General features: G+C 39.4%; 4 protein-coding genes and 1 long non-coding RNA gene across 7 annotated transcripts; all 5 read right to left on the bottom strand.

The window, feature by feature from the left end:
- On the bottom strand, positions 1 to 2,952 carry LOC124412158. The gene is made up of 3 exons (XR_006929769.1): positions 2,699 to 2,952; positions 1,872 to 2,174; positions 1 to 136 (listed from the first exon to the last, which is right to left on the bottom strand). It is a non-coding gene; the product is annotated as an uncharacterized LOC124412158 (long non-coding RNA).
- A 1,152-nt stretch (positions 2,953 to 4,104) lies between these two features.
- On the bottom strand, positions 4,105 to 8,064 carry LOC124412362 (lipase 3-like). 2 transcript variants are annotated; one of them, XM_046892170.1, is made up of 13 exons: positions 8,026 to 8,064; positions 6,796 to 7,012; positions 6,634 to 6,709; positions 6,406 to 6,559; positions 6,244 to 6,328; positions 6,068 to 6,156; positions 5,855 to 5,962; positions 5,584 to 5,782; positions 5,149 to 5,510; positions 4,919 to 5,077; positions 4,752 to 4,836; positions 4,534 to 4,679; positions 4,105 to 4,401 (listed from the first exon to the last, which is right to left on the bottom strand). In XM_046892170.1, exons 2-13 carry the CDS (start codon positions 6,863 to 6,865, stop codon positions 4,222 to 4,224), a joined length of 1,713 nt encoding a protein of 570 aa, XP_046748126.1. In that variant the 5' UTR covers positions 6,866 to 7,012; positions 8,026 to 8,064; the 3' UTR covers positions 4,105 to 4,221. The 2 variants fall into 2 exon arrangements, with proteins under 2 accessions (XP_046748126.1, XP_046748124.1); XM_046892168.1 differs by lacking the exon at positions 8,026 to 8,064 and adding an exon at positions 7,412 to 7,633.
- Positions 8,065 to 9,343: 1,279 nt separating this feature from the next.
- On the bottom strand, positions 9,344 to 11,207 carry LOC124412393 (lipase 3-like). The gene is made up of 6 exons (XM_046892228.1): positions 11,052 to 11,207; positions 10,756 to 10,954; positions 10,303 to 10,667; positions 10,061 to 10,219; positions 9,735 to 9,962; positions 9,344 to 9,539 (listed from the first exon to the last, which is right to left on the bottom strand). Exons 1-6 carry the CDS (start codon positions 11,187 to 11,189, stop codon positions 9,381 to 9,383), a joined length of 1,248 nt encoding a protein of 415 aa, XP_046748184.1. The 5' UTR covers positions 11,190 to 11,207; the 3' UTR covers positions 9,344 to 9,380.
- Positions 11,208 to 13,145: 1,938 nt separating this feature from the next.
- On the bottom strand, positions 13,146 to 16,218 carry LOC124412684 (lipase 3-like). 2 transcript variants are annotated; one of them, XM_046892776.1, is made up of 9 exons: positions 16,064 to 16,077; positions 15,833 to 15,979; positions 15,563 to 15,767; positions 15,331 to 15,439; positions 15,020 to 15,269; positions 14,791 to 14,949; positions 14,622 to 14,709; positions 13,783 to 13,928; positions 13,146 to 13,331 (listed from the first exon to the last, which is right to left on the bottom strand). In XM_046892776.1, the coding sequence occupies exons 2-9, from the start codon at positions 15,974 to 15,976 to the stop codon at positions 13,176 to 13,178; spliced, it is 1,257 nt and encodes a 418-aa protein (XP_046748732.1). In that variant the 5' UTR covers positions 15,977 to 15,979; positions 16,064 to 16,077; the 3' UTR covers positions 13,146 to 13,175. The 2 variants fall into 2 exon arrangements, with proteins under 2 accessions (XP_046748732.1, XP_046748731.1); XM_046892775.1 differs by having other exon boundaries at positions 15,833 to 16,218.
- A 544-nt stretch (positions 16,219 to 16,762) lies between these two features.
- Positions 16,763 to 18,775, bottom strand: LOC124412694 (lipase 3-like). The gene is made up of 6 exons (XM_046892789.1): positions 18,599 to 18,775; positions 18,337 to 18,535; positions 17,878 to 18,242; positions 17,564 to 17,722; positions 17,257 to 17,484; positions 16,763 to 16,997 (listed from the first exon to the last, which is right to left on the bottom strand). The coding sequence occupies exons 1-6, from the start codon at positions 18,725 to 18,727 to the stop codon at positions 16,839 to 16,841; spliced, it is 1,239 nt and encodes a 412-aa protein (XP_046748745.1). The 5' UTR covers positions 18,728 to 18,775; the 3' UTR covers positions 16,763 to 16,838.
- Positions 18,776 to 20,601: the final 1,826 nt, after the last annotated feature.

Below are 20,601 nucleotides of genomic sequence, written 5' to 3' on the forward strand. Positions count from 1 at the left end.
TAAAACGGTGAATCTGTCGTCCCCAGGACGATGGGCCCGCTTCCGGTCTGCCGCAAACTCCCACTACCATACATCTGTCGAGCTGCTCCTTTATTCGCTGGCGTGTCAGTCGTGACTTCCGAGCTCAGGACTCGTCCTGTGATTATTCGTAGTATGGATAAAGATAGTTCAGCCAATGGGAGATCAGAGGTCGATCAATTTTAAGGGATAAAGTTAAACTTATTCTGAATCCTTTCAATCTATCGCAATATACCTTGATGCCAAAAATGATCATGATAAATGAAATAAGACAGGGTTCCGAGGAATGTCGGAGAAGAATAAAATCTCATCCCTTTAACGGTAAAAACATTAGCGTAATTGCATTCCTCGTCTCAGGGCTTTCCTTGCTTTGTCATCAGCTTCATTCAAGCGGTCTCCAAGCAGTCTGTATAGCACGAGCTGGCAGGAATAGGGAGAAAATATTTTGCGGGGTGTCTGGAGGGATGGTTTTTGATTTGACGTGGAGTTTTTCGAGTTACTCTGTGAGTCGTCGTTAATTCGGTTGCTGGTCTTGAAAACAGCTGGGCGACCGACAGGAATGGATGTAGCAAAAATTATGGAAGTGAAAAACTGACTTCCTTAGAACATAGTATGCAGGTAATACTTGATCCAAAGTACCTAATCATAAAAAACTGTTAATCTCACGTTTTTTCTAAGCATCTCATATTTATTACAAAACGGATCGAACTTTACATGGGAGATAGCATTCAATTTGGATCAGAGATGTGTAGTTCGAGATACAAGAAGACCTTACTCTCAGAAGCCCATGAATGACTTGGTTCGGGGCGGGGGCGGATAGGACTTTCATTCAACTGAGAAACGCCTGCGCCTCCGCACCCACTTCACCCCCACCCCCTCCACTCTCTACGCCCCCGCTTGCCACCCTCCGCCTCCTCCTTCCGGTGGTCCTCCCGCACCAAATCGATATACAACGCAAACCCGCACCCCGCAGTGAACGCAGAAGAACGTAGCAACCGTCAAACGTGAAAATATGCCCCACGCTAAGAGCATTACCAATCTACGGCACCCCGGAGTTCTGGACCAACGTAACGTCTCAATCGTTGAGACACTATATTGAGAATGTATTTTGGAGGAGATAGTAATTTGACTTCCCTGAATAGACGTCCGGCAATCATTGACGTACACCACATCCCTACAATTAAACAATTATGGACTCGATATCCAGAGCATCTCATCCCTAGTATTTACCTACGTGGTCTTGTATATCGATAGAAAAGATCAGTTAATCGATGATTGGAAAATGAAATGTACAGTTACTCTTGTTTTCGAAATGAGAAACGATACGTTCTACGCTTTGAGAATGCGCACACGAGGGATTGTACAGGCTTTTATTCAAGCACACAAATAGAACCCGTAATTACTTGGTGCTTATTCTGGATTTGCTCCATTACGACCGTCTCGAGGTTGACTGATGAACGTATCACATCACATGTTACGCAAGCCAATCAAACCGCGAGACGAGGCTGAGTGAATGTTGTCCTTTACATAAGGGCTCTCCACCCCGCTTTTCCACCTCGTTAATTGATCGATAGTTCCATTCACTGATCCACCCCGAGTCTTTCGCCCCCGTATTTTCTAGTTTTAGAGTGCTCACTGCACCTTTCAGAGATTTAAATGCTGAAAAATTCCCCATCAATTTATCTAGTACCTATATAGTTATCCAGTTATTTTCAAGGAGTTTTCCTACAATTAAAAAAGCGAACAGACTACTTTTGGCACGTCGTATTCGCAGGGAACAACTTTTTACATAGCCATATTGACGCCGGTGTACGAAATTCTAAATTCTACTGATATACAAATTTCTTTTTTACCAATTCCCGAGCCGCCGAAGATCGAGCAGATCAAAAGGAAAACTTGAACGGTGGAGCCAGCTTGGCGACCTCGAATATTCCTCGACGACATCCCGTTATCCTGATGGCTGCTGCCCTCGGAAAAGCTTCGCTCGGCCACACTCAACACCTCCGCACAGCTTTCTTTCAAATATTTTTTTTGCACCAAGCGAACGATCGATGACGAACTCAACACCGGCCTAAACGGTGCATCTCATTCCGGGATACCCATTGATGATTCCTTGTTACTGTTCTTCATGTTATCCGCGGTTCAAATCGTTCCACCTGAACGATGTAACAGTTTAATTTGTTAATGATTACTTATCGGTATGAAATATATTATAATTGAATACTTGACAGGTATATTTACTGAAATTGAACCGGAATATTTGAAGCGATTATAAATATCAAAGTATATCGTTGGACAAAGTTCATATATTTTTTTAAGTACTGCAGACCGAAAAGTGTCAACAGACAGAGAGCTGTAATTTGAGTTATATCTCGTGACGCAATTTATCGATTCTTTCGTGGGATTTGGTATAGACAACGACGGATATTTAAATAGTCAGAGATGAAAGGTGAGCCAGAAAATTGAATCGAATAAATTTAGAGCACGAGAATCCAACAACTAGGATATTTTAAAAACGTAATTCATCCCCTGCAGGTGAAGTACAACCGAGATGTATAGTTTAGGAAAAATTCGAACGACGCACTTGAAGAAGCTTTATATACCTATACATTTTCACTGGAATTGAAATCACCAATTGATATATTTTATTAAGGACGATTGTAAATTTAATTTCTTTCACCTTTTAACTTTATACATTATTGAAAAGCTCTTTAGGGGCGTCTGCAGCCCACCGAATACTGCAGAAGGAACAGAATAATCCAAATCACAAAAAAAAAAAAAAAATCAGTGGTTCCAGTGAATTGTTAACGATTGTTCAATTCGCTTTCTTTTAAAATGAACTACATTTCAACTCGTTCCACTGTGTTCTCTCTACTCGAATTGACAGATATATATGTGCACTGGGGTTGATATCGTTCTGACTCGTCCTAGCTGCTGCGAGATCTGACGCTCGACTGAGAGATGCTGTCGACGGGGTTATCTGGACCACGACGCAGGCGCAGTGAAATCCACGGAGAGGCAAACAGCCCCGATAAGAATAAAAGGAAAACAACGAGATAATGAGGTATGCTCAGGAGTTGGCGGTGGTTGTTTTTCGAGTACAACATCAGGGGATACTTTTCAAATCTGGTGGCATACCATTTCCGTGGACAACGTGTCTCAGTTCATCGCTAATCGTCCATTTCAAAACATTTTCGTAACGCCAATCGAGATCTTCTCTCGCCCTCAATGTACGATCTCTCACGTAGTGTAACGCTGAATTCTGTTACCTTCAGAAGAGGACTTACCGTTAACACTTTGGCGCGATTCTGTAATTATTCTGAATTCGCTTGGATGTACTCCAAGGAACTTGATTTGCAATAAGCACTACTAGTACAGACACTTAAGAGGATGTCCATGACTTCGTCCTGAACACCATCTCCTACAAGTTTCTAATCGCTGCATCGTACTGTCCAGGTTGCCGATCATTGGGACAGTCGGTAGATGAAGTCGTCGGTGGTTGTTGGTTCTTCGGTGGTCAGGATCGTCGTTTTGGCACCTGGTCTGCTTGCTCCGAAACGCGAAATTACAGAATTTACAAGGAAAGAATTAGTTTCTCGTAGTTATTGCCTATCTTGTATCGAGTTCGCTTGGAGTACTTCGCCAGGAACGCGTTTTACGAAGGTTTCACTCAGTCCTATGCCCTTGTGAGGGGCCATTTTAAAACCCCACGTTACAGTAGACATCGTGTAGTATCTCATGAAGGCAGCCCACGTTCTTCTCTTGCGATACGTACATCCCGGAAGTTCGTTCTATGTTGTTACTTTTCTTCAATCAATGTATTCTTATACACTATATAGAGAGGCTAAGCTTTTGTGCTGCAAGTTCAGCAAGCAACAAAAATCTAGGGCTGCGATCAGAATTTAAATAAAAGCCTTCGGTAGTTCTCTTCGCGTTTTTTTTTTTTATCGCTCAATTTATCCAAAGAAACTATAAGCTGGGACTTGTAAGGTAGTAATTTATGAACGCTACATATATAAGTATTTAATCTCAATTAAGTATATATTATGTATTAAGCAAATACGTTTAATCTGTACAAATCTTTTCTATATCATGTGTGTCGAACACCGCGTAAGAAGATATGTCATGTGGACACAGTTCCTTGTTTTTGTCAACGGTTGTATTTACGTGTTTATTCATGAATGAATGTCATTTATTCCTATTCTATTGACGGGACCTCGAGTTTCCCAGCTTTTTACTCATGTCTAAATATTTGATGACGTGTTGATAGACGACGTTGGGTGCGTCGACACCGTAGAGGAAATCAATGTGGTTGAACATCTCCAGAGACACCTTGTGCTTCAATACAACGTTTGGAAGTTCACTGACTAATCGCTCCACGTCCTAAAACAATTTTCACCGATTTAAATCGTCAGGTTGACAAAATAGTAATAAACTAAAATAAAAAAAATAAAATAAACGAATCACACGAATTTTGTTGTGTGTATTTTAAATTGTACGGTAAAGTCAATCTACCTTGTAATCCGCCAGTAGATCGTTTGATCCATAAAAAATGGCTATTGGAATCCGAACGTTCTGTAAATTGTACTCGGGTGGTTCAGCCTGATTATACTTTTGTTTGTTAATGAAGGATACCGAATAGTCGAACTGGCGAAACTTTTCTGAAAAACCAAAGAAAAAGATTAAACGTTACTCTCTATTCCGTGCCAATTTATCTGCTTGAAGACACTCACTAGAATTGTACAGCTGACCAAAGTGTACAAACTGCTTTGTCGAGGCTCCTGCTGGTACGTGGCCCAAAATGACTGGAATCATTGTCTGAAAGTAGATGATAGAAATTTCAAAAATCAAACTACAATCTTGCGGCAATATGATTTCTCAAATTCTAAAGCGATCCTACCGAGTTCACTTGACTCATATCGTATCCAGTCGCCAGAAACAAAGTGTTACTGCAAACGACCTGCAGAATTGACTTGGCCTCGCATACGTCGCGTCCGATCTCCGTGAGGAATGTATTTGTTGGCAGAAAGCTGGTGATGCCAAACAGTCGTAGGAAGTACTGAAAAAAATATGAGGAACCACTCGTTTTTGACACATTCGAAAATGACTCATCAGTCTACGAAGACTCACGTAAAGCGGAGTGCTGATTCGGGCGAAAGGTCTCACTATTGGGCTTCGCATGTTACCAACGTAGGCGATTGGTGCAAAAGTAGCAGCGAAGGATATCTTGGAATTGTACTCAGGCTTCTCTGACAGCATGACTAGGAGCTGACTGCCTCCCTGCGAGTGACCGATGTAGGAAAGGACGTCCTTCTTCGTCACTCCTAGAACGTGGTCTATAACTGCCGGCATATCGTACATGCCCATTTCATGCCATGAAAATTCCCAGAACTTGGAATCCGAGGGTGAGATTTTTTCGTGTGCTTTGGAGTATGTGTTTCCACGGGAATTACCCAGCCACACGTCGTAGCCGAGGTCAGATAAAATGTAGCCTGAAAGTCCTCGATCCTTCAAACCCTGAGCTTTGATATCACAGTTATATATAAGTTTGAACCGTTTAGTTACCCAGCGACTTTGATGGGCCCATGATTATCCAATCGGCAGAGCTTGACAAGATACCATGCTGAAGAATCACCACCGGCTTTCCTGGACCTGGAGGGTGTTTAGGTCCTCCAGTGATACGGTGCACAGTCAGAATATATCCGTCCTCGGTTTTCACCTCATGGGTTTCTGAGTGGTAACCGTACTTCTCGATCAGCTCAGGCTGGACACGAATTTCATGACTTTATTACCGTGCATAGGAAATTTTTAATGTAAAGAAAAATCTCATTTTTACCGTTGACAGATGAACGTCGGGATGATCAATCATTCGTGAAAAATCTTCGATCTTGAAAGTGCGTGCTATCATGCTTGGCTTGATGCCCCAGGCGTTGAGAACTTTGTCCTGTAAAATTATTACACCATTAGTAGGACCTAATTCACTAGTCATTTTTAATCGGTGGAAGAAAATTTGAGCTGATCAAAGAAGAAGGATACTCATGAGACTCACCGTTATTTCACGAATTCGCAAATCGTCGGCAATGTAGTCCAGCTTCCTGCCAAGGTAGTCGATTCCCCCGATTATTTTATCGTAGGTGTCTGTTTTGAAAAGATTTTAGATGAATCTAGAGAATTTTTATCTATTCAGATATGTATGTAATACTTTTGTTTATGAGGAACGCATACTTGTCAAATAATTTCGACCCTTCTGGTACCATTTCTTCGCTGTTTGGACTCCGGGGATTTTATCGAACCAATTTGAAGTTTTTGACTGAAATGGTTGACATTCGATTATTTTTATCCGTCTGGTTTGACGGTCAGGATTTTAGCACAATAATGAAAATTTACATTCTCCTCGGGCTTCTTGTCGTAACTTCGTGTTATTCCGAATATTTTGATTGTGTTATTGAAATTTCCGAGGACGGAAATTTCCTCTTGTTCCGTTTGCTCCAAAACGTAATCCGCAACAGATCCTAAACGTTCCGTCTCCAATTTCTCTGATCTATGGTGATATAAAATATTTCCATGATTATTCCGAAGAACGCTAATATTTATAATCTTACGAAATATACATACAATACAGTATTTCCGGTAATAGTCGTATTGCTTTCGCCCAGCCAAACATCGTAGTTTTGATCCACCAAGATGTACGCTAAAATCAATACACGATCGAATCTTAAACGTGGAAATTTAATCTTCTCTAGAAATATGAAATAGAATTTAATCCGTAATACGAACCAACCGCTATCAGGGGTTGATTAACGGCACAGTGATCAGCATCACATAGAACCCCATGCTGAATGTACATGGGTTGCTTTCCATTCTCAGGCGGGGATTTCGGCCCCCCAGGAATTCTATAGAGAAGAGTTTCTTCCCTGGTACCGTTGGCTGATCCCACAGAAGTTTGAAAAGTGTGTTTTTCGATTTTATACTCGGGCAGAATGTCCAGATGAATCTGAGGAATGCCAAAACGAGGTGATTTTGAAAATGACGATGAGTATTTTAAAAGTGATGTCAGCCAGTGGTTACTGGCCGGTTATTGGTCAGCCAAAACAATATTAGCGTACACATTATCGTCGATTCGTAATTTGACCCAACGATCGGTACGCGAATCCAGTTACCGTCGAGTAATCGCCGTCGAATTATCGGCGACAAGATTTCTGTTACTGGTTCAGACGCCTGACTGGTAAGTTTATTGATTGGAAATAGAATGGCGCGGTTCGTCAAGTAAATACTCGCAAGATAAGTTGTACGTTATACCGATAGCATAAGAGAAGAATTTTAATTGTCACTAATAGCTTACACAAATGATAAATAAACAACATAAATGAATTACAGTGGTAGACATAATTACCCGATTCGCTTTTGGGGTTTCAAAGTAATTCTCAGCTTCGATAAGGCTCCATGCCGTGATATTTCCGACAAGTAAAATTGCGACCAAGGCAAGCACCAAAATAACGGAAACCATTATTTTGCGCTTCCTGCTCGAAGCAGTTGTCACTTTTAACTGCTTCTTAAAAGCGTTAAGCACTTGTTTGTGCTTTGAATTGAACTGTGGCATCGATATGCGTTTGATATCCAATTGCGAAACGAATATAATCTGACCTCTTGAACCGAACGGTTATAACACGATAGATGCGACGAGTGTGACATGAAGACTTTACGATTTCCTATATATATATATATATGTCATCTATTATATATATGCGCGTTCCCGCGTCATGGGAGTAGGTACTTGTATGATTCAGATGATGCGTTTCCCGTTGAAATAAACAAAGGTCATTTCACAACGGTATGGAAATAGTGACAGGGATGAGGCAAAAAACGTTATCAACTAGTCGTTTGTACCCTTTATTACCAAGATCATGGGAATTTCTGAGATGATCGATTAATCAATCGTTTCGGAATTCGACAGCGAACGTGTTACGTACTGATGTCCGAGAAAAGCAGAAAGCGTTGTGAACAACCCTTAAACGTTTGCGGTCTCACGCTTTCGCGATAAGAAATGATCTGTAGGACAATCGTGATTCATATAATGTATCATCACTCAGTCCTGCGGTCATCACTTATTCATGTTGGTTAATTTTATAAGAGCAGTGAATGTGACTTTTCCGAGTTTCGTCAGCATCTGAGATGTCGACATATTGAATACGTATTTATACATCCTCGTCGTTTTCATTAAACTCAATGAATTCGGCTATTTAGAGTAAGCGAACGTAGAACTACGGCCGTTAAACAGTTTGGCGAAAAAAGTCAAGGATCAGGGCCACACTTATCTTTATTTGATAAAATATGTTGTTGGCAAAGTTGGAATTTATTTTCTAAATGAATGAACAACTCAATCTTGCTTAATTTGAAAACTATATACACGATGACTTCTGGGATGTGTCGACGAAAATATTATGAATAGATCAAATTTTTTGCGCATGATGCAATTTGCGTCGTATTTCAGCCAACGTGATGCGATTCTTCCGATCGATTGTCGATCATTAATTAACGATTTGTGATTATGACGGTGATCATATTACATCGATAAGCCTGCTGGTACGTTCTGATATTCGATAATTCTGATAAGTGAAAAAATAACAAGATAAGTCTTGCACAGATCATTAACTTGGTATTTCAATCGGATTTTTCGATCCTGCGTTTACAATATTGAGAAAGGGGAAACGCCCGCTTAGCGCTCGAGAAATGGGGAGACTTACGGTAAATCAATTACAAGAACATAACGAATGGTTTTCAATCTCTAGATTGAAAAGAAAGATTTTTTTCTTACGATCCTAATCTCGAGTGCCTCATAATACCACTGGCGCTAGAGATTACTTGCCGCCCAATGTTCTTACAAACAAACAAAAATACTGCGGAGATTTGTGATTCATATGAGTACATATAATATGAACGTTAAAAGCATGGATTTTTTTAAATTTTAGTAAGATCTAATATTGCGAATGCTGAAAGTAAAGTTTCCATATATCTGTCAAAAACAGACCGCTGATATTTTTTCTCTAATAAGTTATTGGAAGAAAAAATCCCGACTAAATACCATAGGTGCATGTATCTTGGCATAATATTAGAAATGTGAATTTGTTACATAATGAATTTCATTGTAAAGTCCCACATGAGAACATGGCATTGTGGAAGACGTTGGGTATACTCAAAATTCTTACGCACGTCCAACTGATTCACATGCAGAATCACTCTGAGCTGATTTCCGCAATTAATTGGTCAATTTTTAAACGAACGACAAAAACGCAAAAAAATCAATTTTCAAGCCGGTTGGCGATACATTTATTGAAACAAATCACATGATTCTTTCATTACAATTAATCGCGGTAGTTTGCTTCTATCGTAGCAATGATGGGATCGTAGACGAGTTCCTTGGCATTGATACCCCAGAGGTAATCGAGGTGATTCCATTTTCCATCGAGCACTCGGTACAACTCAGCTGGGTTTCCAAGCTCGGAGTACAACTGTTGAACATCCTATAAAAATAACAAAATAAAGTTACTCGTGGAATTGGTATTTTCGTCAAATTACTCAGAGGACTATCCCCCGACTGGAAAAAATATGTATATATATATCAAAGGAGAATTGACAACTCATCGATATGAGACCATGCAAGAACTTTCGCAACAGCAGGACTTGGGGAAAATGTTGAAGCGCCTTAGTTGACTTACTGTTACAGCAGACATCCAGTCATTGTCACTGTACAGCAAGTGAACAGGAGCAGTAATCAAGCTGAGGTCGTAGTCCGGTGCACGGAACGATCCATAGTTCCACAAATTCGAGATCCAACCCTGACTGTAATATCTGAACTTGCCAGATCGAACTTCTTGACCGTAGTGAACGATTTGACGAGATGAAGCTCCAGCTGGGGTATGCCCAAGGATAGTTGGCAGCATAGTCTGTTGATCGTAAATGACTCGAATTGTAATTAAAGAGAATCGAGAAACAGATGTAACTTGAATTTCGCTGGTTTTTAATTAGAGACGGGCAAACTCACAGCGTTCAACTGAGCTTTGTTGAACCCAGCCAACATGAACAGGATGTTATTGCAAAGGACTTGTGTCAGAGCATCGTCGTTGCAGAAGGTAGATCCAACTTGACTGAGGAAATCGCTGGTGGGCAAGAACTCGTGAACACCAATGAGCTTGAAGAGGGACTGAAAAAAGTTTTTCATATAAAAATTAAGTGATTCGTGTCACATTGATGAACGTGAAGCTGTAATTGGAAAATATCATTTACCGTCAAACTAGTTACGAAAGTGGCGGCTAATTGCAACATCGGACTCTTCAGATTTGACATATAAGCAACGGGCGCCAGAGAGAACATGGCTTTGATCTTGTCATTGTAGTCGGTCCTCTCAGAGGCCATTACGTAAAACGAAGTTGTGCCTTGACTGTGACCCATGTATATCAGTTTCTCCTGGCCCGTATTTTCAAGAGCGTAGTCAATCATGGCGGGGAGGTCGTAGTAGCCAATTTCATGCCAGTCAAAGTACCAGAAGTCTTTGCCAGTAAAATCTGTCAAGGTGGTGTGATTCTTCGAGTATGTATTTCCTCTTGCATTGCCCATCCAGACGTCGTATCCAGCATCGGCTAAGATGTAACCTGAAGAAAACAGGGGAGATGTTGTTCAGCGAACCTACATGTTTTAATATGTATCGAAAGTTTGTTATTAGATCGGTCGGCAACTTACCCAAACCCTTTCCAGGTCCCATGATCACCCAGTCAGCAGAGCTAGACAGCAGTCCGTGCATGACAAACACAACAGGTTTGTCATCGGATGCTGCACTCGTAGGACTTGCAGGGATACGGTGCATTTGGAGTATGTAACCATCGTCGGTCGTCACGTAGTGGGTCTCGACGGTGTACCCATTTTTGGCAATTAATACGGGCTTTGGAAAACAGAAGAACCAGTCAAGGTACAACACAAAATCCGAACTCTCGGCGATCATGAGATGGGCAAAAATCCATTGGTCATGTCATACTTACGACAGTTGCAGTCGCGTCGCTATCGGCACTGTCCAAAATCTCCTCCACTTCTTCTTCAGTCCACACCTTCTCCTCGGCATCGTCGTCTGCAATTGCAGAGCCGACTAAAGCCACGACCAGAATGAACAGTAACTTCATGTCTGCTGTCAATGACTCTGAATGCGAACCTCGATCTCGGCTGGCCTAATATACTGATTCTCCACGATCAACTATTGCGATAAAAGATTTTTTCATTCAATATCGTTATCCTGTATTTGTTTAATCTTAGATTCACAATCCATCATCTTTCAGCAATAACTCCATTGACAACAATCAACAAGAAATTATCAAGTTTATACTGAATTTAGATTTTGTCAGAATATAACTTGTCGTTTAACCATCACGCGATAATTATTTTCTACCTATATGGCTGATATTTCGCATACTCAAAGTAATCGCTATCAATCAATCTGATCATTACTGTTCAAGAAGTACAAGCTTCATAATAGGGGAGATCGCACATATTAATCAGAAGTATAAAGATTGCAAAGGACAGAAAGTTAATTATAATACTTCTACAACAAAAGTCTTTTTTCATGAGAGGAAAACGTTGTTTTAAGCTATTCATTGCATTGAAATAAAGCAATCTTATAGAGTCTAGGTTATAAAAATTTATGATAGTGTCTAGTTTATCAGAATCCTATCCGATCAGGTGATCTAAGTAGTAATTCCGAAAATGGGTATAAACTGGCCATTCAAATAAAAAATGTATCGCTTCGTTTTGCCCCAAGCTGCAAAGTCTGCATGACATGTCGGTGAAATTTATATGTCATTCCATTGGAGCAGAAACGGATATTAAACTCAGAAGTTAAGCAGAGTTGTGTGAAAAAATTGAGCAAACGGAAGTGTATAAAATAAAAAATATATGACTCATAAATCTCCTCTAAGCTTCTTACAGTTTTCTAACACAAAGAAGAGGATTAGCGTTTTAGAATACCTTGGAACTTCAAGTAGCGATGATACTTTTCCAATTCCTCAGACGAATTTTTGATTCAAGTTTCGGTGTTCAAGGATTCCCATAAATGTACCATATTGATTTCTTCAAGTCAATTATTGAATTGACCAACCCAATTGTATTTCTCCTCAAATTTTGAATATGTAAAAATGTATAATTGCCTCATAAAGCATAACTGGTAGTCTGATTTGGTCCATTTCTAAGTCTCTTGTTATCCACTTCCAAGCTGATTGATAAACTTTGCACGAAATTTTATTCAATTCCAGTTCAAGGCGGAGAGCTGAGTTTGGAGTACAGTCTGAAAGTGGTAGTAAATGGTCTCCGGGTCATAGATGCATAACTGTAATACTAATAAGACAGTTTCGAACGATAGTTCTCGTGACAATGGTTAAAAATTTTACCCGCATCAAATCAATTGGAAGTCGCTCTGCCTAGAAATCACCTTTTGTAAAGTATATTTTGAGGATCTTGGTCTATTGAATATTGAATATCTGGACGAATACATCATTTTATTTTAGTAAGGGTCATACACGATATCTGGATACTGCTTTTAACAAAGGAATGACTGAAAACAAGTTGGATGCTGCATTTAAGTTATGACTGCTGTGTCATATTTAAGTTGTGGCAAAAGCCAGACAATATTAAAGAGTCTGCAGTCAAAAATCTATATCTATATATTCAACGACATATGTATATAATACATTTTTCACTACCACGAGACTAGACAGAATTACAGCAATGAGAAATTTCTCTAATATATAATAATAATTCTATCTGAGTTGAAATGATTGTTCACGACAATATTTTTTCACGTTAAAAATAAAGGAAACAGAAATAGAAAAATAATCGATTGAAATTCTAAACGTAATTTGATCAACACAGATTCGCTTATCGATAGGCGTAAATTAAATAAGTAAGGCTCGTTGATTGTTCACAACGCCAAATTGTCGTGACTTTAAATTAGTTGAGAAAATTCTTTGTATTTGTTATTGACTAGAAACTGAATTTATTCAAGTGGTATGATGGTCATCAGACAGTAACTGCGTCACTTGGACAAATTCTCGTAGTGCATACAAATATTGTTTTATAGTTAGTATTTGAACATTTTTAGGTGCAAGATTTTCAATTATTCATGTAGAAAATTCTTCTAGCACTGTATAGAGACGCTCGTAAACCAATTCCGGAGCGTGCATTCCCCACAGGAAGTCATAATGATTGAAAGTATCCATGGGCACTATGTAAGACAGTATTAAGTTTCGGAGCTTCGATGCCAGAAGGCTGACATCCTGAAAATTAGAAAGAGCGACATTGAGCAATTCGTTATGCAATCAAACATTCTTTCCAAAATTTTTGACTCGATAAAAATAGCTGAAACATACGATCATACGATCGAGGTTGCAATTATATCTATACGAGTAGGTATACACATATGAGCGTATATATACGAAGATGGTATCACGCAGGTGTAGATGATTTGATACAATTGAGATTGGTTTAATAACAATATTTGCGTGATTAAATAAAGTCAACACAAGATTGCAAAGAAACAGTTTTTCGCTAATTGGTTATCGATGTATTGATGAATCTCTAACAGTTAGGTGGTGATTCGAACAGGAAGTCGTAACTTACATACTTGAGTGGTTCTTTGTTCTCTATCAAAGATTATTCAACCTGCTGTTACTCTAATAAATACTGTAAATAACGTGAAGCGTTTTTCTAGCCGAGAATTATTTGTACCTTTGGTGTAGCGAGCCAGTCATTTTTACTGCTGAAAACTGCAACTGGAGTTGTAATTTTTTCCAAAGGATATTCTGGTGGTACACTGACGTTGTAAGCACGTAAATTTTTTTCAGCGTTGTCGAAATCAAATTTTCGGAAACGTCCTGTAACCCAAGAAAGTTATCATATAATGTCGAGGTTGCAGTTGGTGGTTAAAATTTTTCTGTTCTCAAATTACACGGTTACTGTTTTGTATGGAGAATTCCATGGGAACCCGACAAAAACTTTTATGATATTGTCACAACTCTCAAAGGCAATCATTTCTAATATTCTCAAAACACCGACAAAAACTGCATCTTCTATTCCAATCATTTTAAGACCGTGCCCATAATGAGCCAATATTAGCTTCTGTTTTTTTTTCAGTACTATTAATTTTTTTAACTAACTAAGATATTCTTCAAACGGTCTGAAATAAAAGTTTTGAGAATTTTTCAGGAATTTTCATAACGTTTGAACAATATTTTACTTAATCGAAAGAATCCGAAGTGCTAGAAAAAAAAAACAGAAGAAAAAAACGGCCCATCAAGGACCCGGTCTTAAGATGTTCGAAATGTAAAATCCAGCTTTTGACAATTTGAAAAATGGTCCATTTTCAAAATCACTTAATATGTCTATAAGAAAAATTAACCTGTTAAATCGTTAAATTAAATTTAGGGCACTGTTTCAGAATTGGGACAATTGCATAACAAGTTCTGAACAAAATCAAAAATGGCGAGGGTCAGTCGTTGGTCGAATTTGCATGAAATTTCCCATGTACAAGTATATTTTACAAAGAAACTTATATGCTTCAGCCTCACCCTGCTCCATAGTCCCTTGCCCGAAGTGTATGAACTGCTTCCAGGACGCGCCGGCTGGTATATGGCCAACAATTACAGGTAGATTCGCCTGCGCATAGCACGATTATTGCACAATATTTATTTGAACAATTTAATTAACATAGTGCAAGAAATTCCCGTCTTTACTTACAGAGTCCAGTTCATCGGGACTGAAACCAGCAATGAGGAAGAGAACAGTACTGCACAAGAACTGGGTGAAAGACGAATCCCTGCAGATGAAGGTCGAAACGATGTTTGCCCACGTTGATCTTGGCGTATACTCCGGATATCCAAAGTTCTCTCCAACCCACTAGAATTCATTTGAAAAAATTAAGAATGTGTTCACCGTTTCACTTCCGAATCGGACGCGAATAACGTACCACTCCAATTGGTGTCAGTACAGCAAGTTGCGTAACTGGCCCTCGTAGATTGCTAGTATAAGCTGCGGGTGCCAGAGCAGCCATTAAGATGATCTTCTCGTTGTACGAGGGACGCTCCGAAGCCATGACCCAGAACTGTGTCGTCCCTTGAGAGTGGCCAACGTAGAAGATTTTCGAAAGCAACGTCTGAGCAAGGATGTAATCCACCGTTGCTGGGAGGTCGAAGACCCCAAGCTCGTGCCAGCTGAAAAGAAATGGATTTTCAAAATACACGTCGACTTTTCAATATGCGACAAGCAACCAACCTAAAGTTCCAGAACAATCTGTCCTCCGGTGAAAGAACGGTATGATTTCTCGAGTAAAGGTTTCCACGACTGTTTCCAAGCCATACGTCGTATCCTCGATCAGCGAGCAAGTAAGCTGACACATGAAAATACTTTTTTAGGCGACGGTCTTCATGGCGTTCAACATCCCCTTGGTTCTTCGTCGGAACCACAAGGCGAAAGTCTTCTAATTCATCTCCAATTCAATCAACCAACTCACCCAAGGACCGTTGAGGACCCATTATGACCCAGTCCGCTGAACTGCCAGCTAATCCATGTTGCAGGAGAACAGCACCTCTCCACGCTGCCTTATATTCGCCCTTCGAAACGCATCCGGGGATCCTGTGCATGGCCAGGATGTATCCATCCTCGGTAACGGTATGGTGAATTTCAATCGGATAACCATATTTCATTATCAACTCTGGCTGTAAGAGAATAATGTCGTAAGATGTGCACCGATGCATGCAGTGTTAATCGTTTACGTTCTTACCGTCCCCAGATCGATGTCGACATTTTTCTTGGCCCTAATCCTGATGGATTCGACACGGGAAGGTCCCAGGATAACCACGACGACTGTAATTAGGAGTAAAAATTCACGTGCCCCGACCATCTTCAGTGGCAGAATAGCTGTCATTCTCTAGGTAGAACACTTTATATATAACTAGACACTTTCGTAACGTACAATGGTAATGATACCCAGTTAAACGTCGAGTCGGTTTACCTACATGGTGGCACACACACCATTACTTGCGAATCGTGATTATCAGCATCCGTGCCACCGTTTAACTACTAGAAACACATCTTTCTCAACACCTTCACACGCCTCTACCGTGACAACGGATGATACGATGTCTACTGGCAGGATAGTGATGCGAGTACCCAGGTTTTCACCAGGTATCCCAATACTCACGATCCAGGTTTTGACATCCTCTTACTTTTACCTGCCAGCTACACCTGTTACGCATGTACATTATACATCGGAAGACGAAAGTCCTTGTGCTGGTGGTAGTACACTATTTGTGTGTTACATAATCACTCACGTAATTTCGTGAAAAATTGAACTTCGATTCGGTTACGTTGGCGTTCACGCAACTTTCTACCTTAAAACGGGGTCAGCACAGCGCGAGGAAGGTCACTGAATACGTTCGCATATGTACAATACTCGGTTATGCCGTATTGAAATCATCGACTGTAAAACTTGAAGAGTAAAATTTAACGAGGATTACGATTTTTGGGTATCAATTGTCTAGACATTGTATTGTTCATTCGTTTATTGCAATAACAAACAAAAAAAAATTCAATCGATATATGATGAAGGAAAACGTACAGTGCATTTCAACGTGTATTTTGAGAAGTTTTTTTTCTCATACTCACTCGGAGTACATGAGATTCGCTTATTGAATAGAAAATATACTATAGATAGTAACTAGAATCTTATAATTACCTTAATCTTTATTTTTCACGACGGTAGTCGTAGTCGATGATTTTATTATCACCTAATCACCATATCGTTTTTGCAATACATCCAGTATATGGTCATAGACTAATTCCTTAGCATCGATACCAAAAATAAAATCAAGGTGGTTCCACTTCTCATCCAAGATCCGATACATCTCAATCGGGTTACCAAGCTCGGTGTACAATAGTTTAACATCCTATAAAAACAGCGAAATTAAGTTAGTCGTGAAATTGGTATTTTCGTCATTATGACTCACAGGATAACCCCAGGACAGTAATTAACGGTGGATCTACCAAAGAAAAATTATGACATGGATTTATAATTTTGGTGAACAAATATTGAAATGATAATTACTCATTATGTATTAGCAGAAAAATATCTTTGGTTCCGTGAAACACACACACACACGCACACAAAAAAAAAAAAAAAAAAATCGAAAATCCAGGTAAACTGACTTCTGTAGATGCCATCCAATCGTTGTTACTGTACAGCAAGTGAACGGGTGCAGTAATCTTGCCAAGCTCGTAATCTGGTGGCGTTAAGGTCCCATAGTGCCACAGATTGCAAAGCAGGCCGTAATCCCACTGTCTGAACTTGCCGGACTTTACTTCTTGAGCGTAGTGAATCAGTTGACGAGTTGACGCACCAGCCGGCATATGTTTAACGACAGTTGGCAGCATGCTCTACCGAACGTGTAATTTGAATCGGTGAACTAAATCGCCAGTTCGAAATCGTTGGTCCTGTGTATTTTAATTAACTCACAATGTTGGTTTGAGCCCTGTGGAACCCCGTCAGCAAGAAGATTAAATTACTGCACAAGCATCGAGTCAGAGCATCGATATTGCAGAAGTTCTTACTAGCTGCGATCATAAATTCATGATTAGACGGGAACTCGTACTGACCAACGAGATTTAAAAACACCTGAAGAAATAAGCATTGAAGCAATCAATCAGTTGTAAGAATTTTTTGGAATCAAATGTGGTAGATCTGTCTAAATCTAAATATTCTAAAGTATTCTTCTTTCCTGTAGTAATATAGAAAAACCGAATCAGAGGTGAGAAATATGAATTACGAACCCCCAGAGGATTTTGGAAATTGGCGATAAACCTCAACGCCGGGCTAATTACGTTTGACATGTAAGCGACAGGACCTAAAGAGAACATGACCTCAATCTTGTCGTTGTACTCTGGTTTCAAAGAGGTCATAACGTAGAACGTTGTTGCGCCTTGACTGTGACCCACGAATGACACTTTATCCCGACCCGTGTTTTCAAGAACATAATCAATCATGGCGGGGAGATCGTAAATACCAATTTCATGCCATTCGAAGTTCCAGAATATTTTACTGTTAAAATCTGTAATAGTTGTGTGATTTTTGGAATAAGTATTTCCCCTCGCGTTGCCCATCCACACGTCGTGTCCATCATCGGCTAAGACATAAGCTAGAGAAAAAAAACGACACGTTGTTCAGTATGAATATTTGGGTTGAAAAATGTATGAAAGTGCGTAACAATCAGCCAATCAATCGTTTATCACCTAAAGCTTTTCCAGGTCCGAGAAGAACGTAGGCAGCAGAACTTCCACATAGCCCGTGCATCAGGAAAACGACGCCTCTGCTGGTTGAACGAGGAGTCGTACGAATTGCGGGGATCCGGTGCATTTGGAGGATGTAACCATCCTCAGTCCTCACATAATGACGTTCAACGGCGTATCCATGATGAGATATCAGCCCGTGCTTATGCGAAAAACAGTCTAGGTGTATCATTGGAAATAAAATTGTTAATTAGTATGTACTTACCACTGTTGCATCGACTTTGTCGCCAGCACTGAAAAGTTTGTCGACCATTTCCTGGGTCCATGCTTCGTCGTCGTCTTCTGCAACAGCAGAGCCGATCAATCCCAGAAGAAAAAAGACCAGAACATTCATCGCTATTGAGAGGTTACTGCAGGATTACAGCTTCCAATATCGGCGGACTGGTTATATTGTTTGAAAATGATTTTCTTACGTATCTTAATCTGATTATTTTCCTCCGCCTCGACATACGAAGCGGCATGGTACCAAACAAGAAACTGTTGTAGGTAAAACGTTACTGTGAAATCAGACGAGAAAGGGGGGGATGTCAAATTCATCAGAGCTTGTAATTACAGCGGCATTGCAAATGCTGTGATAAAATTCAAATGTGTGAGAAGGAAGTACATGAAACGACGATATGTGAAATGCAAACAACAGCCAAGCAGTCCAGGCTTATCAGTTTCATTACAGAGCATTCATTCACGCTGAAATCGGTCAACGATGTAAACGTCGCATCGATTTCTTTTGTTCATAAAAAACTGTAAGGAAAAAGCGTAAAGAAAACGAAAAATTTGTAACTTACATAAATTTCTCTATCATTTGAAGAATTTGAGTGAATCAGTAGACGACGATTCACATGACCGAAGTAAACAGTTTGCCCTTTTTTTTTACCATGCAAACAGTGCATTCTAATATACATTTTAACAAATTTGTTCCTTACATTCGTGTAGAATATATAAAATTTAGTGATTCAACAATGAGTAAAATTAATTTCAACCCCTAAAATATTCAAATAGCTTAATTTTAGTTATCCACAATCGGCAACCGTAAACGGTGATTCGTCGTTACCTAATTACTGTACAGATTTTCTAAAACAGTCAGGATATGGCAATAGACGAGGTCCTTGGCATTGATCCCTAACGGAGAATCAAGATGGTGCCACTTCCCGTCAATGATTCAATACTTCTCAACTGGGTTTCCCAACTTCAAAGTATGTACAGTTTTTCAGTATCCTAAAAAAATATCATTTTATGATTCACATCGATTTGTAATATTGGTCAGCAAAATTTTAAATAATAATTGGATTATTCAATTTTGATACCTGGGTGGTCTAAATTTCTTATAGTCGTACCGAATGAACTGTGGACCATAATCCCACCGTCTGAACTGATTATGCATCGCTTGGAAAGGATTTTTATTTTATTTTTTTCTTAATTACAGTCTGACCATCTTTTTTTATCTCTGAAAACGTCAATTTCATCACTATTAGGAATATTATCTTTCACTACATATTAAGCACATTTTTAAACTGTGGTATTATGAATATGGTCAAGGTAACCATGATGTAAACTTATAATATCCTGAAGATGATCATGTTTTTTTTCAATGGTAACATTAATCATAGATATATAGTTGGCAATGACTTTGGTAATTTTTTTCGTGTACTTGACCTGCATCGATTATCGTATCCTTAAAAGGCATAATTATTAATTATTTGAGTCTGATGAGCAGAAAGAATGTCGACCCCCCTCCAAATCACGGGGATTTCATGATATTCAAAATATAGAAATACCATTGTGTTCAAGTTCATTATTCACTGAATGACTGCCGTAGAAATAACTGTAGTGCTCGAGTATATCCAACGATGATTGGTAGCATTTTGTATCGAAGAAATCATTCACTTCAAAGGAACAGAACCACAAGATAAGCGAAAATTTAATGGTTATACGTTAACAGAAGAGGATGAAATATAATTATTAGCAATTGGATGCTTATTTTTTTCGAAAATTGGGTCCCACATCTGTGAATGATGTCCGTACTGGGTGAGGGCATCCATATGGCAAAAAATACTACCAGATGAACGTAGGAAATACCTAGCATTTACTATTTAATGTATAAATAAATATCTTCGTTCAAGATGTTTTATGTGAGAAAAGTACTGCAATTATTATCAAAGTCAAATTGTTCAAAAATATAGAAGACACTTATTAGAGACGAAAATTCGACAC

The sequence above is a fragment of the Diprion similis genome, chromosome 11 (assembly GCF_021155765.1).
Source record: "Diprion similis isolate iyDipSimi1 chromosome 11, iyDipSimi1.1, whole genome shotgun sequence".
NCBI lineage: Eukaryota > Metazoa > Arthropoda > Insecta > Hymenoptera > Diprionidae > Diprion > Diprion similis.

Excerpts from the sequence above, each read along its gene's own strand:
- LOC124412684 (XM_046892775.1), bottom strand. The coding sequence starts at position 15,976 with ATGACAGCTATTCTGCCACTGAAGATGGTCGGGGCACGTGAATTTTTA. Across the intron at positions 14,710-14,790 it reads GTCCCGATGAACTGGACTCT|GCGAATCTACCTGTAATTGT; the intron begins GTAAGTAAAGAC and ends TGCTATGCGCAG. Across the intron at positions 13,332-13,782 it reads ACTGGCTCGCTACACCAAAG|GATGTCAGCCTTCTGGCATC; the intron begins GTACAAATAATT and ends TCTAATTTTCAG.
- LOC124412694 (XM_046892789.1), bottom strand. The coding sequence starts at position 18,727 with ATGAATGTTCTGGTCTTTTTTCTTCTGGGATTGATCGGCTCTGCTGTT. Across the intron at positions 18,536-18,598 it reads ACAAAGTCGATGCAACAGTG|CACGGGCTGATATCTCATCA; the intron begins GTAAGTACATAC and ends TTTTCGCATAAG. Across the intron at positions 18,243-18,336 it reads CGGACCTGGAAAAGCTTTAG|CTTATGTCTTAGCCGATGAT; the intron begins GTGATAAACGAT and ends TTTTTTCTCTAG.
- LOC124412362 (XM_046892168.1), bottom strand. The coding sequence starts at position 7,618 with ATGCCACAGTTCAATTCAAAGCACAAACAAGTGCTTAACGCTTTTAAG. Across the intron at positions 6,329-6,405 it reads ACAAGAAGCCCGAGGAGAAT|TCAAAAACTTCAAATTGGTT; the intron begins GTAAATTTTCAT and ends CAACCATTTCAG. Across the intron at positions 4,837-4,918 it reads ATATGAGTCAAGTGAACTCG|ACAATGATTCCAGTCATTTT; the intron begins GTAGGATCGCTT and ends ATCTACTTTCAG.
- LOC124412393 (XM_046892228.1), bottom strand. The coding sequence starts at position 11,189 with ATGAAGTTACTGTTCATTCTGGTCGTGGCTTTAGTCGGCTCTGCAATT. Across the intron at positions 10,955-11,051 it reads GCGACGCGACTGCAACTGTC|CCCGTATTAATTGCCAAAAA; the intron begins GTAAGTATGACA and ends TGTTTTCCAAAG. Across the intron at positions 10,220-10,302 it reads CTTTCGTAACTAGTTTGACG|TCCCTCTTCAAGCTCATTGG; the intron begins GTAAATGATATT and ends AACTTTTTTCAG.